Here is a 19,592-nt window from a genome sequence, read left to right as displayed (position 1 = left end):
AACACTTTTGCCTATTGACTGTACATCCAACACTTTGTGCATCCAGCACTTTGTGCATGCTCAGGAACAGTCTTTGCCCATTGACTCTGAAGGCCAAGCACTCTGCACATGCTCAGGAACACTCTTGGTCCAGTGTAGTTTTGGAAAGCTCCCTCCTTCCCAGCTGTCCCAGGAGTTAGGGCAACCCTCCTTTGCACTCTGCCCATGCTCAGGAGCTGTGCCGCCTCTGCTTCCTCCTGCCAGGGCTGTTTTCTGCTGGGTGTCCCCGCCCACACCCACACCCACAGCCACCCATTGGGGCTGAGCTTCCCTTCCTTCCTCCCTCCCTCCCTTCCCTCCTCTGACAACTTTGGCTGCTCTTTGCACCAACTTCCTCCTCCTCCTCTTTCTCTTTCTGCTTCCTTGGGAGAGGATGCCAGGGCCCAGGCAGGAGGAGTGAAGGAGGAGGAGGAGAGAAGCCCCCCAAAAAGAGACAAGAGCCAGGGGTCCAGGCATGAGCTCGGTCTGGAAGAGGCTCCAGAGGGTGGGCAAGCGAGCCGCCAAGTTCCACTTCGTGGCCTGTTACCAGGAGTTGGTGCTCGAGTGCACCAAGAAGTGGTGAGTCTTTCTGTGCTGAAAATTTTTTTTAAAAAAAAATCCTGGTGAAAATCCTTGTGAAACAGTGGTGAAAAAAAATTGATGGTGAAAATAGTGGTGAAAATGTGGGTGAGGCTCCAAAGTCTGGTAAACTCACCAGGGAAGTGCATAGAGTAAGTTATTATTGTTGTATCATTGTTATTATTTTATGCCCAAAGATAGTGAAAAGTGTGGTGAAAAAATATTATTGTTAATTATTTATGTCCAATGATGGTGAAAAGTGTGGTGAACAATTATTATTATTATTATTTTATACCCAATAATGGTGAAAAGTGTGGTGTAAAATTATTATTATTTATTTATTATTATTATTATTATGTTATGTCCAATGATGGTGGAAAGTGTGTAAAATTATTATTATTTTATACCCAATAAAGGTGAAAAGTCTGGTAAACAATTATTATTAATTTATTATTATTATTTTATGTCCAATGATGATGAAAAGTGTGGTGTAAAATTATTATTATTATTTTATGTCCAACGATGGTGAAAAGTGTGGTGAAAAATTATTATTATTATTATTATTATTATTATTATTGTATGCTCAATGATGGTGAAAAGTGTGATGAAAAATTATTATTATTATTATTATTATTATTATTATTATGTATGCTCAATGATGGTGAAAAGTGTGGTGAAAAATTATCATTATCATTATTGTTGTCATTATTTTATGCCCAATGATGGTGAAAATCATGGTGAAAGTGGGGGTGACCTCAAAGTCTGGTGAGCTTACTAGAGAAGTGGGTAGTTATTATTATTGTTGTTGTTGCATTATTGTTATTATTATTTTATACCTAATGTTGGTGAAAAGTGTGGTGAAAAATTATCATTATTATTGTCATTCTTTTATGTGCAATGATGGTGGAAATGGAGGCGACTCCAAAGTCTCACCAGGGAAGTGGGTAGAGTAGGTTATTATTATTGTCATATTACTATTAGTAGTAGTATTATTATTATGCCCAATGATGGTGAAAAGTGTGATGAAAAATTATAACTATTATTATTCTATGTGCAGTGATGGTGAAAATGGGGGTGACTCCAAAGTTTGATGAGTTCACTAGGAAAGTGTGTGGAGTAGGTTATTATTATTATTATTATTATTATTATTATTATTATTCCCAATGATGGTGAAAATCGTGGTGAAAAAAAGAGTGAGACTCCAAATTATGGTGGGTTGACCAGGGAAGTGGGTAGAGAAGATTATTATTATTGTTATATGATGATGATGATGATGATGATGATGATGATGATGATGATGATTATTATTACCAATAACGGTGAAAAGTATGGTGAACAAAGACTCCAAAGCCTGGTGAGCTCACCAGGGAAGTGGGTAGAGTAGGTTATTATTATTGCTATATTGTTGTTGGGTTGCTGTGAGTTTTCCAACAACACATTATTACTATTAATATTTTATGCCCAATGATGGTGAAAAGTATGGTGAACAAAGAGGGTGAAACTTTAAAGCCTGGTGAACTCACCAGGGAAGTGGGTAGAGTAGGCTATTATTATTGCTATGTTGGTGTTGAGTTGCTGTGAGTTTTCCGGGCTGTATGGCCTTCAACAACACATTATTACTATTATTATTTTATGCCCAATGATGGTGAAAATTGGTGTGACTCCAAAATTCACCAGGGAAGTGCGTTCAGCAGGGAAGTAGGTAGGGTGGGTTACTATTATTGTTATAGTATTATTATTTGAAACACAACAAAATGAGTCCACAGCAGACAAGATCACTATTATTATTATTATTATTATTATTATTATTATTATTATTTGCCCAATGATGGTGAAAATCGTGGTGAAAATCGTGGTGAAAACTTATTTGAAACACAACAAGATGAGTCCACAGCAGACAAGATCACTATTATTATTATTATTTGCCCAATGATGGTGAAAATCGTGGTGAAAATCGTGGTGAAAACTTATTTGAAACACAACAAGATGAGTCCACAGCAGACAAGATCACTCTTAGTATTATTATTATTATTTGCCCAATGATGGTGAAAATCATATTTAAAATGCTGGTGAAAATGCTGGTGAAAACAAGAGTCTGGTGTGCTTCCCGGCTCTTATTTACGTCACTTGTCCTTTCTGGCTGGGGATTCTGGGAGTTGTAATCCCCTCCCTAAGGGACTTTTGACTTCCTTCAAGTCACTTGCCTTGCTGGCTGGGGATTCTGGGAATCCAAAGGCTCTTGGGGACTCCAACTCCCATCATTCCCGGCCAGCAATAGGCAACAGCAAGAGAGAGCAGCGGAACAACATTGCAGACTTTCTTTGCGATGCCCAATCACATTGGTTTGCTCTTGACACTTGTGCATTTGGAGAGTGAAAGTGTGTGCGAGTGGAGTTTGCACACCAGGAAGTGGCAAAAGGGAAGCGAGAAGGGCGGGGATTCCTTGTTGTGAAAACAAGGCGATGCGTATTCTTGACTTTATGCATTTATTGTATGCTTATCTTCTGATTTTCGTGAGACTCCCTGTTTGCCAAAGTATACGAAATCTATTATTATTATTACTATTACTTATATTTAATCAATATTATTTATATTATTATAATATTTATTTATCATTTAATTTATTGTGATTTTATTACAATTTTTATTATTATTATATTTAATATTTATATTATAATATTTATTTATTATGTATTGTATTTACTATTATTATTTTATTATATTTAATACATACTATTCATATAATTATAATATTTATTATATGATTTCATTTATTATTATTATATTATATAGTATTGATATTATTTATCTTTTATTTATTGTATTTACTATTATTACTTTATTATATTTAATACATATTATTCATATAATTATAATATTTATTATATGATTTCATTATTATTATATTTAATAAATATTGATATTATTATAATATTTATTTATTATGTATTGTATTTACTATTATTAATTATATTTAATACATATTATTCATATAATTATAATATTTATTTTATTATGATTTCATTTATTATTATTATATTTAATAAATATTGATATTACTATAATATTTATTTATTATTTATTGTATTTACTTTTTTATTATATTTAATACATATTCATATAATTATAATATTTATTTTATTATGATTTCATTTATTATTATTATATTTAATAAATATTGATATTATTATAATATTTATTTATTATGTATTGTATTTACTATTATTATTTTATTATATTTAATGCATATTATTCATATAATTATAATATTTATTTTACTATGATTTTATTTATTATGATTTTATTATTTATATTATTCTTTATTGCTATCATTATATTTATATTGTTATTTATTATATTTAATAAACATGGTTTATACTATTATATTTATTATTATTATATTTAATACATATTATTATAATATTTATTGTTTATTTTATTATTTATTATTATTTTGTAATTATATTTAATGCATATTAATAAATATGTTTATTACAATATTTATTATTATTATTTAATGCGTACTATTTATATTATTACAATATTTATTATTTATTTTATTATGAATTTTTATTGCGATTTTGTTATTATTGTTTATATTAGTATTTATTACTATCATCATATTTATATTATTATTACTCATTATATTTAATTAATATGTTTATAATATTGCGATATTTATTTATTGTTTATTCTATTATTATTTTGTTATTATATTTTATTATGATATATTTTATTATTATTATTTTAATAATAATATTTATTATTTATTCTGTTATTATTTTGTTATTATTTTCCATGCATATTATTTATACTATTATAATTATTATTTGTTTTATGATTTATTTTATTATTATTATTATTATTATTATTTTAATCATAATAATATTTATTATTTATTCTGTTATTATCTTGTTATTATTTTTCATGCATATTATTTGTACTATTATAATATTTATTATTTATTTTATTATTTATTTTATTATTATTATTATAACAATAATAATATTTATTATTTATTCTGTTCTTATTTTGTTATTATTTTTCATGCATATTATTTATATTATTATAATATTTATTATTTATTTTATTATTTATTTTATTATTATTATAACAATAATAATATTTACTATTTATTCTGTTCTTATTTTGTTATTATTTTTCATGCATATTATTTATATTATTATAATATTTATTATTTATTTTATTATTTATTTTATTATTATTATTATAACAATAATAATATTTACTATTTATTCTGTTCTTATTTTGTTATTATTTTTCATGCATATTATTTATACTATTATAATATTTATGATTTATTTTATGATTTATTTTATTATTATTATTATTATTTTAATAATAATATTTATTATTTATTCTGTTATTATTTTGTTATTATTTTCCATGCATATTATTTGTACTATTATAATATTTATTATTTATTTTATGATTTATTTTATTATTATTTTAATAATAATAATATTTATTATTTATTCTGTTATTATTTTGTTATTATTTTCCATGCATATTATTTGTACTATTATAATATTTATTATTTATTTTATGATTTATTTTATTATTATTTTAATAATAATAATATTTATTATTTATTCTGTTCTTATTTTTTTTATTATTTTTCATGCATATTATTTATATTATTATAATATTTATGATTTATTTTATTATTTATTTTATTATTATTATAACAATAATAATATTTATTATTTATTCTGTTATTATTTTGTTTTTATTTTCCATGCATATTATTTGTACTATTATAATATTTATTATTTGTTTTATCATTTATTTTATTATTATTATTTTAACAATAGTAATATTTATTATGTATTCTGTTCTTATTTTTTTATTATTTTTCATGCATATTATTTATATTATTATAATATTTATGATTTATTTTATTATTTATTTTATTATTATTATAACAATAATAATATTTATTATTTATTCTGTTATTATTTTGTTTTTATTTTCCATGCATATTATTTGTACTATTATAATATTTATTATTTATTTTATGATTTATTTTATTATTATTATTTTAATAATAATAATAATAATAATAATAGCTAATATTTTCGCAGGAGAGCAGCCGAACAAGGTCACGTTGCTTGCCTCCTTTTCCCCGTCCACTCTTCTGACCCAGCAAAAGGCCTTATAAGGACCGAGGGAAATGATAAATATTTAGTCATAGCTGGGCTAAAAATGGAAAAAGGGCGGAGGGAAGCCGGAATAACCATCCGGGACTGGATTCCCATATAATGGGACGTTTCTGCTGAGACGAGAGTGCCTCTGGGCACGTGCAGAGAACTTTCTCTTGCCTCGTATTTGGCTCTTTTGCTCTGTCGAAAGCGAGCCGCACCCCGACGTCAACACACTTGTCGAGGGTGTTGGGTTTCCGCACTAAACCCAGATTAAACCCAGCACCTGCACTGGATTTATGGCCCTTTGGGGCTAAAATTAGCCACTGGGCACTGGCCAAAGAAGAGATGCTTTCAGATCAAGACGGACCTTGGAGCGTCCGTCGTATCGTCAAAATATATATGTTTGTATCTTTGTTTGTACCACAAAGCCTTCTGGATTGATCGACGGATCTGGACCAGACTCAGCACACACATCCTTCATTGTCCAACTTAAAATAATTGACTATTAAATCCACTCTGTCTCAGACGAGGGCCCCAAAAAGTAAAAGTATATAGATAGAAAGGATTAGCTGCTGGCTTCTTAAGTAGGTTTGTATGCAATGCTTAGGTATGTGTGTGTGTGTGTGTATGTGTATAGACAGATCACTTGAGATGCAGCCACAAGAGGGCAGTGTATAGATTGAAGAGCGTCCGTCGTATCGTCAAAATATATATGTTTGTATCTTTGTTTGTACCACAAAGCCTTCTGGATTGATCGACGGATCTGGACCAGACTCGGCACACAGATCCTTCATCCTCCAACTTAAAATTATTGACTAGAAAATCCACTCTGTGTGGGACGAGGGCCCCAAAAAGTAAAAGTAAATAGATAGAAAGGATTAGCTGCTGGCCTCTTAAGTAGGTTTGTATGCAATGCTCAGGTATGTATGTGTCTGTGTATGTGTAGATAGATAGATAGATAGATAGATAGATAGATAGATAGATAGATCACTTGAGATGCTATCGATTAGCTATTAGACTATATAGAGTTCGGATGCAACCACAAGAGGGCAGTATATAGATAGAAAGGATTAGCTGCTGGCCTCTTAAGTAGGTTTGTATGCAATGCTCAGGTATGTATGTGTGTGTGTGTATGTGGATAGATAGATAGATAGATAGATAGATAGATAGATAGATAGATAGATCACATGAGATGCAACCACAAGAGAGCAGTGTATAGATAGAAAGGATTTGATAAGATTAGAAAGGATTAGCTATTAGACTATATAGTGTTTGTATGCAACCACAAGAGGGGAGTATATAGATAGCTAATCCTTTCTAATCCTTTCTTTTAGTCTATAGTGCTGAGATGCAACCACAGTGGTAAAATATGCAACCACAGTGGTACAATACATATTAGAAAGGATTAGCTACTGGCTTCTTAAGTAGGTTTGTATGCAATGCTCAGGTGTGTGTGTGTGTGTGTGTGTGTGTATAGACAGATCACTTGAGATGCAGCCACAAGAGGGCAGTGTATAGATTGAAGAGCATCCGTCGTATCGTCAAAATATATATGTTTGTATCTTTGTTTGTACCACAAAGCCTTCTGGATAGATCGACGGATCTGGACCAGACTCAGCACACAGATCCTTCATCGTCCAACTTAAAATAATTGACTATAAAATCCACTCTGTGTCAGACGAGGGCCCCAAAAAATAAAAGTAAATAGATAGAAAGGATTAGCTGCTGGCCTCTTAAGTAGGTTTGTATGCAATGCTCAGGTATGTATGTGTATGTGTAGATAGATAGATAGATAGATAGATAGATAACTTGAGATGCTATTGATTAGCTATTAGACTATATAGTGTTCGGATGCAACCACAAAAGGGCAGTAAATAGATAGAAAGGATTAGCTGCTGGCCTCTTAAGTAGGTTTGTATGCAATGCTCAGGTATGTATGTGTGTGTATGTGTATATAGATAAATAGATAGACAGATAGATAGACAGACAGACAGATAGATCACTTGAGATGCAACCACAAGAGGGCAATGTATAGATATAAAGGATTCAATAGGATTAGAAAGGATTGGCTATTAGTCTATATAGTGCTCAGATGCAACCACAAGAGGGCAATATATAGATAGAAAGGATTCAATAGGATTAGAAAGGATTAGCTATTAGACTATATAGTGCTTGGATTGAACCACAAGAGGGCACTATATAGTTAGAAAGGATTAGCTACTGGCCTCTTAAGTAGGTTTGTATGCAATGCTCAGGTATGTATGTGTGTGTGTGTATGTGGATAGATAGATAGACAGATAGCCTTATGGCCTTTCGTAAGAGCCTGAAAACATGGCTCTTCGAGTTGGCCTTTAACTGAGTGCTATATCTTGGCAATGATGACCGGAATGGACCACGACTATGAGACTGACTATGACCCATGATATGACGAAGCGGATTTTTAGTATAAGTATATGTCAAGTAGTAGTAGCATGTTATGTATTGTTCTGATTACTGTAAATTGTCTTTTCTATGTTGTTGTTCACCGCCACGAGTCGCCCCCTGGGCTGAGAGTGGCGGTAAATAAGTGCAAGTAATAAATAAATAAATAAATAGAACACTTAAGATGCAACCACAAGAGGATAGCGTACAGATAGAAAGGATTCGATAGGATTAGAAAGGATTAGCTATTAGTCCCCCTCGGGGTGAGAAAAGCGATACACTAATACTGTAAATAAAAATAAATGAATATATAGTGCTCGGATTGAACCACAAGAGAGCAGTATATAGATATAAAGGATTAGACAGGATTAGAAAGGATTAGCTATTAGTCTGTATAGTGCTCAGATGCAACCACAAGAGGGCAATATATAGATATAAAGGATTTGATAGGATTAGAAAGAATTAGCTATTAGACTATATAGTGCTCGGATGCAACCACAAGAAGGTACTATATAGATAGAAAGGATTAGCTGCTGGCCTCTTAAGTAGGTTTGTATGCAAGGCTTCTGTACAGATCGACGGATCTGGACCAGACTCGGCACACAGATCCTTCATCCTCCAACTTAAAATAATTGACTATAAAATCCACTCTGTGTAGGACGAGGGCCCCAAAAAGTAAAAGTATATAGATAGAAAGGATTAGCTGCTGGCCTCTTAAGTAGGTTTGTATGCAAGGCTTCTGTACAGATCAAGAGATCAGGACCAGACTCGGCACACAGATCCTTCATCGTCCAACTTAAAATAATTGACTATAAAATCCACTCTGTGTGGGACGAGGGCCCCAAAAAATAAAAGTGTATAGATAGAAAGGATTAGCTGCTGGCCTCTTAAGTAGGTTTGTATGCGATGCTCAGGTATGTATGTGTGTGTGTGTGTGTGTGTGTGTGTATGTGTATAGATAGATAGATAGATAGATAGATAGAACACTTAAGATGCAACCACAAGAGGACAGTGTATAGATAGAAAGGATTTGATAGGATTAGAAAGGATTAGCTATTATTCCCCCTCGGGGTGAGAAAAGCGGTACACAAATACTGTAAATAAAAATAAATAAATAAATAAATAGTGCTCGGATTGAACCACAAGAGGGCAGTATATAGATATAAAGATTAGATAGGATTAGAAAGGATTAGCTATTAGACTATATAGTGCTCAGATGCCACCACAAGAGGGCAGTATATATATATATAAAGGATCAGATAGGATTAGAAAGGATTAGCTATTAGTCTATATAGTCCTCGAATTGAACCACAAGAGGGCAGTATATAGATAGAAAGGATTAGCTGCTGGCCTCTTAAGTAGGTTTGTATGCAATGCTCAGGTATGTATATGTGTGCGTGTGTATGTGTATATAGATAGATAGAACACTTGAGATGCAACCACAAGAAGACAGTATATAGATAGAAAGGATTCGATAGGATTAGAAAGGATTAGCTATTATTCCCCCTCGGGGTGAGGAAAGCGATACACAAATACTGTAAAAATAAATAAATAAATAATGCTCGGATTGAACCACAAGAGAGCAGTATATAGATATAAAGGATTAGACAGGATTAGAAAGGATTAGCTATTAGTCTGTATAGTGTCTTTGATGGTACTTCTTGCACAATAGGAGTCGGCGAGTGGACCGGATGACCTTTAGGGACCTCTTCCAGTGGAATATAAGCCTGGGAGTCCAGTCAAGATCTTTAAGGCATCTTGGCCATCTGTCGGGAGGGCTTTGATGGTGTCTTCCTGCACACTAGGAGTTGGTGGGTGGAGTGGGTGACCTTTAGTGGCCCCTTCCAGTGGAATATAAGCTTGGATGGTGTGTTCCTGCACAATAGTAGTTGGTGGGTGGACTGGATGACCTTGAGGGACTCCTTCTAGTGGAATATAAGTCTGGGAGTCCAGTAGAGGTCTTGATGGCCATCTGTCGGGAGGGCTTTGATGGTGTCTTCCTGCTTGGTTGGAATTGGTGGGTGGACTGGATGACCTTTAGGGACCACTTCCAGTGTAATGGACACCTAGGAGGTCTTGGAGACAGCATGGCCATCTGTTGGGAGAGCTTTGATGGTGTCTTCCTGCACAGGAGGAGTTGGTGGGTGGACTGGATGACCTTTAGGGACCTCTTTCAGTGGAATATACACCTGGGAGTGGAGGTCTAGGAGTCGGTGGGTGGACTGGATGACCTTTACGAACCCCTTTCCAGTGGAATATAAGCTTGGATGGTGTCTTCTTGTACAATAGTAGTTGGTGGGTGGACTGGATGACCTTGAGGGACCTCTTTACAGTGGAATATAAGCTTGGATGGTGTCTTCCTGCACAATAGTAGTTGGTGGGTGGACTGGATGACCTTGAGGGACCTCTTTCCAGTGGAATATAAGCTTAGATGGTGTCTTCCTGCACAATAGTAGTTGGTGGGTGGACTGGATGAACTTGAGGGACCTCTTTCCAGTGGAATATAAGCTTGGATGGTGTCTTGTTGTACAATAGGAGTTGTTGGGTGGACTGGATGACCTTGAGGGACCTCTTTCCAGTGGAATAGAAGCCTGGTAGTCCAGTAGAGGTCTTGAAGACATCATGGCCATCTGTCAGGAGGGCTTTGATGGTGTCTCCTAGCACAATAGGAGTTGGTGGGTGGACTGGATGACCTTTAGTGGACACTTCCAGTGGAATATAAGCTTTGATGGTGTCTTGTACAATAAGAGTTAGTTGGTGGACTGAATGACCTTTAGGCATCATGGCCATCTGTCAGGAGGGCTTTGAAGGTGTCTCCTTCCACAGTACTAGTTGTTGCGTGGACCAGATGACCTTTAGGGACCTCTTCCAGTGGAATATAAGCCTGGGAGTCCAGTGGAGGTCTTGGAGGCATCATGACCATCTGTCGGGAGGGCTTTGATGGTTTCTTCTTGCACAGTAGTAGTTGTTGCGTGGACCAGATGATCTTTAGGGACCTCTTTTAGTGGAATATAAGCCTGGGAGTCCAGTGGAGGTCTTGGAGGCATCATGGCCATCTGTTGGGAGGGCTTTGATGGTTTCTTCTTGCACAGTAGAAGTTGGTGGGTGGACTGGATGACCTTGAGGGATCTCTTTCCAGTGGAATATAAGCTTGGATGGTGTCTTCCTGTACAATAGTAGTTGGTGGGTGGACTGGATGACCTTTATGGACCCCTTCTAGTGGAATATAAGCCTGGGAGTCCAGTAGAAGTCTTGGAGGCATCTTGGCCATCTGTCAGGAGGGTTTTGATGGTGTCTCCTTGCACAGTAGTTGGTGGGTGGACTGGGTGACCTTTAGTGTCCCCTTCCAGAGGAATATAAGCTTGTATGGTGTCTTCCTGCACAGTAGTAGTTGGTGGGTAGACTAGATGACCTTTAGGGACCTCTTTCAGTGGAATATAAGGCTTGGAGTCAGTCAAGGTCTTGGAGGCATTATGGCCATCTGTCAGGAGGGCTTTGAAGGTGTCTCCTTGCACAGTAGTAGTTGTTGCGTGGACCAGATGACCTTTAGGGATCTCTTTCAGTGGAATATAAGCCTGGGAGTCCAGTGGAGGTCTTGGAGGCATCATGGCCATCTGTCAGGAGGGCTTTGATGGTGTCTCCTTCACAATAGGAGTTGTTGGGTGGACTGGATGACCTTTAAGGACCCCTTCTAGTGGAATATAAGCCTGGGAGTCCAGTGGAGGACTTGGAGGCATTATGACCATCTGTCGGGAGGGCTTTGAAGGTGTCTCCTTGCACAGTAGTAGTTGTTGCGTGGACCGGATGACCTTTAGGGATCTCTTTCAGTGGAATATAAGCCTGGGAGTCCAGTGGAGGACTTGGAGGCATTATGACCATCCGTCGGGAGGGCTTTGAAGGTGTCTCCTTGCACAGTAGTAGTTGTTGCGTGGACCAGATGACCTTTAGGGATCTCTTTCAGTGGAATATAAGCCTGGGAGTCCAGTGGAGGTCTTGGAGGCATCATGGCCATCTGTCAGGAGGGCTTTGATGGTGTCTCCTTCACAATAGGAGTTGTTGGGTGGACTGGATGACCTTTAGGGACCTCTTCCAGTGGAATATAAGCCTGGGAGTCCAGTGGAGGACTTGGAGGCATTATGACCATCTGTCGGGAGGGCTTTGAAGGTGTCTCCTTGCACAGTAGTAGTTGTTGCGTGGACCGGATGACCTTTAGGGACCCCTTCTAGTGGAATATAAGCTTGGATGGTGTCTTCCTGCACAGTTGGAACTGTTGGATGGACTGGATGACCTTTAGGGACCACTTCCAGTGGAATAGAAGCCTGGGAGGTCTTGGAGACAGCATGGCCATCTGTCAGGAGCGCTTGGAAGGTGTCTTCCTACACAATATGAGTTGATGGGTGGACTGGATGACCTTTAGTGGTCCCTTCCAGTGGAATATAAGCTTGGATGGTGTCTTCTTGTACAATAGGAGTTGGTGGGTGGACTGGATGACCTTGAGGGACCTCTTTACAGTGGAATATAAGCCTGGGAGTCCAGTCCAGGTCTTGGAGGCATCTTGGCCATCTGTCAAGAAGACTTTGATTGTGTCTCCTTGCAGAATAGGAGTTGGTGGGTGGACTGGATGACCTTGAGGGACCCCTTCTAGTGGAATATAAGCCTGGGAGTCCAGTCAAGGTCTTGGGGGCAGCATGGCCATCTGTCAGAAGGACTTTGATAGTGTCTCCTTGCACAATAGGAGTTGGTGGGGGTGGACTGGATGATCTTTAGTGGTCCCTTCCAGTGGAATATAAGCTTGGATGGTATCTTCTTGCACAGTTGGAATTGGTGGGTGGACTGGATGACCTTGAGGGACCCCTTCTAGTGGAATATAAGCCTGGGAGTCCAATCAAGATCTTGGAGGCATCTTGGCCATCTGTCGAGAGGGCTTTGATGGTTTCTTCTTGCACAATAACATTTGGTGGATGGACTGGATGACCTTTAGTGGCCCCTTCCAGTGGAATATAAGCTTGGATGGTGTCTTCTTGTAGTTGGTGGACTGAATGACCTTTAGGCATCATGGCCATCTGTCAGGAGGGCATTGATGGTGACTTCTTGCACAATAGGAGTTGGTGGGTGGACTGGATGACCTTTAGTGGACACTTTCATTGGAATATAAGCTTGGATGGTGTCTTGTACAGTAAGAGTTAGTTGGTGGACTGAATGACCTTTAGGCATCATGGCCATCTGTCAGGAGGGCTTTGATGGTGTCTTCCTGCACAATAGTAGTTTGAGGGTGGACTGGATGACCTTTAGGGATCTCTTTCAGTGGAATATAAGCCTGGGAGTCCAATAGAGGTCATGGAGGCATCATGCCCATCTGTCGGGAGGGCTTTGATGGTACCTTCTTGCACAATAGCAGTTGTTGGGTGGACTGGATGACCTTTAGGGACCTCTTTCAGTGGAATATACGCCTGGGAGTTGAGTGGAAGTCTAGGTGGGTAGACAGGATGACCTTTACGAACCCCTCTCCAGTGGAATATAAGCTTGGATGGTGTCTTCCTACACAATAGTAGTTGGTGGGTGGACTGGATGACCTTGAGGGATCTCTTTCCAGTGGAATAGAAGCTTGGATGGTGTCTTCCTGCACAATAGGAGTTGGAGGGTGGACTGGATGACCTTTACGAACCCCTCTCCAGTGGAATATAAGCTTGGATGGTGTCTTCCTACACAATAGTAATTGTTGGGTGGACTGGATGACCTTGAGGGACCTCTTTCCAGTGGAATAGAAACTTGGATGGTGTCTTCCTGCACAATAGTAGTTGGGGGGTGGACTGGATGACCTTGAGGGACCTCTTTCCAGTGGAATAGAAGCTTGGATGGTGTCTTCCTGCACAATAGTAGTTGGGGGATGGACTGGATGACCTTGAGGGACCTCTTTCCAGTGGAATAGAAGCTTGGATGGTGTCTTCCTGCACAATAGTAGTTGGGGGGTGGACTGGATGACCTTGAGGGACCTCTTTCCAGTGGAATATGAGCTTGTATGGTGTCTTCCTGCACATTAGTAGTTGGGGGGTGGACTGGATGACCTTTAGGAACCCCTTTTCAGTGGAATATAAGCTTGTATGGTGTCTTCCTGCACAATAGTAGTTGGGGGGTGGACTGGATGACCTTGAGGGACCTCTTTCCAGTGGAATATGAGCTTGGATGGTGTCTTCCTGCACAATAGTAGGGATCTCTTCCAGTGGAATATAAGCCTGGGAGTCCAGTCAAGGTCTTGGAGGCATCATGGCCATCTGTTGGGAGGGCTTTGATGGTGCCTTCCTGCACAATAGTAGTTGGAGGGTGGACTGGATGACCTTGAGGGACCTCTTCCAGTGGAATATAAGCCTGGGAGTCCAGTCAAGGTCTTGGAGGCATCATGGCCATCTGTTGGGAGGGCTTTGATGGTGCCTTCCTGCACAATAGTAGTTGGAGGGTGGACTGGATGACCTTGAGGGACCTCTTCCAGTGGAATATAAGCCTGGGAGTCCAGTCAAGGTCTTGGAGGCATCATGGCCATCTGTTGGGAGGGCTTTGATGGTGCCTTCCTGCACAATAGTAGTTGGAGGGTGGACTGGATGACCTTGAGGGACCTCTTCCAGTGGAATATAAGCCTGGGAGTCCAGTCAAGGTCTTGGAGGCATCATGGCCATCTGTTGGGAGGGCTTTGATGGTGCCTTCCTGCACAATAGTAGTTGGAGGGTGGACTGGATGACCTTGAGGGACCTCTTCCAGTGGAATATAAGCCTGGGAGTCCAGTCAAGGTCTTGGAGGCATCATGGCCATCTGTTGGGAGGGCTTTGATGGTGCCTTCCTGCACAATAGTAGTTGGAGGGTGGACTGGATGACCTTGAGGGACCTCTTCCAGTGGAATATAAGCCTGGGAGTCCAGTCAAGGTCTTGGAGGCATCATGGCCATCTGTTGGGAGGGCTTTGATGGTGCCTTCCTGCACAATAGTAGTTGGAGGGTGGACTGGATGACCTTGAGGGACCTCTTCCAGTGGAATATAAGCCTGGGAGTCCAGTGGAGGTCTTGGAGTCATCATGGCCATCTGTCAGGAGGGCTTTGATGGTGTCTTCCTGCACAATAGTAGTTGGAGGGTGGACTGGATGACCTTAAGGGTTCCCTTTCAATCCTAGGATTGGAAGAAGGCAACGGGAGGGACAAGACCGGGCCTGCGGGGCATATCATCATCATCATCATCACGAGTCCTGGGTGCGGCAGGGATCAAGCCGCTCCCTGTTCTGCGCCTGAGACTCGAAAGATAAACTTTACATTTTCTCCGAAAAGAAACTCTCTCCGGAAAGCAAAGTCAACGCACGACTCCTGGAACTTCTCTGTTTTCGGAACCCTTGGCCGGAAAATAGAGGAAATATTCCTCTTTGTGGCTTCCTTTTGCACCAAAACTATCCCTCTTATATTGCAAATAATAATAATACTAATAGTAATAATAGTAATAATAACAACAATAATAATTATTTATTATTATTATTATTATTATTATTATTTCTCTCTTCTATTGTCATTTTTCTGAATTGTTTCCTTTCTCCCAATTCCAGGCAGCCGGACAAACTGGTTGTGGTCTGGACCCGGCGGAATCGGCGTATCTGCTCCAAGGTGTGCAGAAAAATAGCTTGCTCTGCTCCGGGTTTTAGTCCGAACTTTAAATAGAGAGGCAAGGGGTTCGTTCTGATCCAACAAGCACTGCAGAGTCTTGGTTACAGTTTAGCAGAGATTTAGTCTGGACTTTAAATAGAGAGACTGTGCAAGACACACATACACACACACACATACATATATATATATAGGGGCCAAATTTGGTGACATATGGTCCAGTGGTTTTGTTGTTTACTTTGTCCTAAATATGAACAGAGCATGTTACACAAATATAAACACACACATACCTGCAGACATCCAATATAAAGAAAAATGCAACATACGTAAAATAATATATAAATAAAAATATAATATATAAAATAATGTGTAATTAATATACTATATTAAAATAAAGCATAAATTATATATATATATATATATACACACACACATGAAATAACGGCAATGTATACATAAAAATATAATTTAAAAAAGCAATATATAATTATTATGCAATATTAAAATAATATATAAATTTTATATATATATATATATATGTAATATATTTATATATGAATATATATATATATATATATATATATATATATATAATATAAAATTATACATTTATATATACACACGAAGTATCGGCAATGTATACATGTATACATAAAAATATAATATATAAAAACAATATATAATTATTATGCAATATTAAAATAATATATAAATTATATATATATATATATATATATATATTTATATTGTTGTTGTTGTTCATTCGTTCAGTCGTCTCCGACTCTTCGTGACCTCATGGACCAGCCCACGCCAGAGCTCCCTGTCGGCCGTTACCACCCCCAGCTCCCTCAAGGTCAGTCCAGTCACTTCAAGGATGCCATCCATCCATCTTGCCCTTGGTCGGCCCCTCTTCCTTTTGCCTTCCACTTTCCCCAACATAATTGTCTTCTCTAGGCTTTCCTGTCTCCTCATGATGTGGCCAAAGTACTTCAACTTTGTCTCTAGTATCTTTCCCTCCAGTGAGCAGCCGGGCTTTATTTCCTGGAGGATGGACTGGTTGGATCTTCTCGCAGTCCAAGGCACTCTCAGCACTTTCCTCCAGCACCACAGCTCAAAAGCATCGATCTTCCTTCGCTCGGCCTTCCCGAAGGTCCAGCTCTCACATCCGTAGGTGACTACAGGGAAGACCATGGCTTGGACTAGGCAATGGATCTTGGTTGCCAGTCTGATGTCTCTACTCTTCACTATTTTATCGAGATTGGACATTGCTCTCCTCCCAAGAAGGAAGCGTCTCCTGATTTCCTGGCCACAGTCTGCATCTGCAGTCATCTTTGCACCTAGAAATACAAAGTCTGTCACGGCCTCCACGGTTTCTCCCTCTATTTTCCAGTTGTCAATCATTCTTGTTGCCATAATCTTGGTTTTTTTGATGTTTAGCTGCAATCCGGCTTTTGCGCTTTCTTCTTTCACCTTGATTAGAAGGCTCCTCAGCTCCTCCTCGCTTTCGGCATATATTTATATATTTATATATTTATATAGGAATATATATATATATATATATATATATATATAAAATTATATATTTATATATACACACGAAATACCGGCCATGTATACATGTATACATAAAAATGTAATATATAAAAACAATATATAATTATTATACAATATTAAAATAATATATAAATTATATATATATATATATATATATATATATATATATTATATATATAAAATTATATATTTATATATACACACACGAAGTATCGGCAATGTATACATGTATACATAAAAATATAATATATAAAAACAATATATAATTATTATACAATATTAAAATAAATATATTATTTTTTTCTGTATACATTGCTGTTATTTCGTGTATATATATATATATAATTTATGCTTTATATATGTTTATATATGAATATATACATTAAATATATATATATATATACACACACACAAAACAACGGCAATGTATACAGAAAAATATAATATATAAAAAACAATATATAATATAATATATAAAGTAATGTATAATAAATATACTATATTAAAATAAAGCATAAATTATATATATATATATATACACGAAATAACAGCAATGTATACAGAAAAAAATAATATATAAAATAATGTATAATTAATATACTATATTAAAATAAAGCATAAATTATATATATAAAAATATAAGTTATATATTTATATATTTATATATGAATATATATATTAAATATATATAAAATTATATATTTATATATACACACGAAATACCGGCAATGTATACATAAAAATATAATATATAAAACAATATATAATTATTATACAATATTAAAATTATATATATATATATATATATATATATATATATATATATATAACATGTTTATATATGAATATATACATTAAATATGCTATGTAAAAATAATAAAAAACGTATAAAATAATATATAATTTAATATATGCAATAATATAATATATAATTGATATAATACATAAAATAATATGTTTATATATACATACATGAAAATGTATAAAATAAAATCGATATAATGTATAAATAATTTATTATACATACATAAATAATATATAAATAAAATATAATGCATAAAATAATATATAATGAATAAACAATATTAAAATAATATATAATTTCGATATATTTATATACATAAATTATATATTTATATATGAATATATACATTAAATTTGCTATATAAAATACTATAAAAAGTATAAAATAATATATAATTTAATATATGCAATACTATAATATATAATTAATATAATACATAAAATAATATATGTTTTTATATATATATATATATATATATATATATACACACACATGAAAAATGTATAAAATAAAAACTATATAAATAATATAGAAATAATTTATTACATATACATAAATAATATAGAAATAAAATATAATACATAAAATAATATATAATTAATTTACTATATGCAAATAATAGATAAATACTATATATAAAAAGATAAAAATTATAAAAATAATTTATAAATAATATAATACATAAAATAATATATTTATATATATATGAAAAATGTACAAAATACAAACTATATAAATAATATATAAATAATTTATTATATATACATAATAATATATAAATAAAATATAGTACATCAAATAATATATAATTAAATACGATATATAAACAAAAAGATAAAATTTCTAAAAAATAATTTATAATTAATATAATAATATTAAGTATATATAAAAATATAATAATACGATATACTGTTTAATTTTTTTGGTGTTGTTTTCCCTCTCCTTTTAGGCCCATGGCTGGCAACCAGGGATCAAGAACCCGTACCGGGGAACCGTGGTGTGGATGGTGCCCGAAAACGTGGACATCATGGTCACGCTTTATCGGGTATTAATGCGCAGATCAGTAGACCCAATATATATATCACAGTCCCTATCTCCTAATTCAGCCCCGTTCTGCTACTCGGGAAGACACCATCAAAGCCCTCCTGACAGATGGCCAAACAGGTTACGAAATCCACTCCGGGTTTTAGTCCGAACTTTAAATACAGAGGCAAGGAGTTCGTTCCGATCCAACAAGCACTGCAGAGTCTTGGTCACAGTTTAGCAGAGATTTAGTCTTCCTCCGCTTTAGAATTCACGTTGCCATTCTGACGCGGGGTTAGAAGAGTAAATACACACAATGCAGAGTCTTGGTCACAGTTTAGCAGAGATTTAGTCTGAACTTTAAATAGAGGGACTGTGCGAGATACTGTACGGA

General features: G+C 35.6%; 1 protein-coding gene across 3 annotated transcripts in view; it reads left to right on the top strand.

Moving 5' to 3' along the window:
- Positions 1-440: 440 nt before the first annotated feature.
- Positions 441-19,592, top strand: part of EHBP1L1 (EH domain binding protein 1 like 1) — a 66,958-nt gene continuing 47,806 nt past the window's right edge. For all 3 annotated transcript variants that reach the window (XM_067472543.1, XM_067472542.1, XM_060758316.2), the window contains exons 1-3: positions 441-597; positions 15,762-15,819; positions 19,125-19,220. In XM_067472543.1, the coding sequence (XP_067328644.1) occupies positions 494-597; positions 15,762-15,819; positions 19,125-19,220 (258 nt within the window). In that variant the 5' untranslated portion in view covers positions 441-493. The remainder of the gene's footprint in view (positions 598-15,761; positions 15,820-19,124; positions 19,221-19,592) is intronic.

This window comes from Anolis sagrei, chromosome 12 (assembly GCF_037176765.1).
Source record: "Anolis sagrei isolate rAnoSag1 chromosome 12, rAnoSag1.mat, whole genome shotgun sequence".
NCBI lineage: Eukaryota > Metazoa > Chordata > Lepidosauria > Squamata > Dactyloidae > Anolis > Anolis sagrei.
Note: the sequence above shows the minus strand (reverse complement) of the source record. Positions and strands in the feature narration are given on the sequence as shown.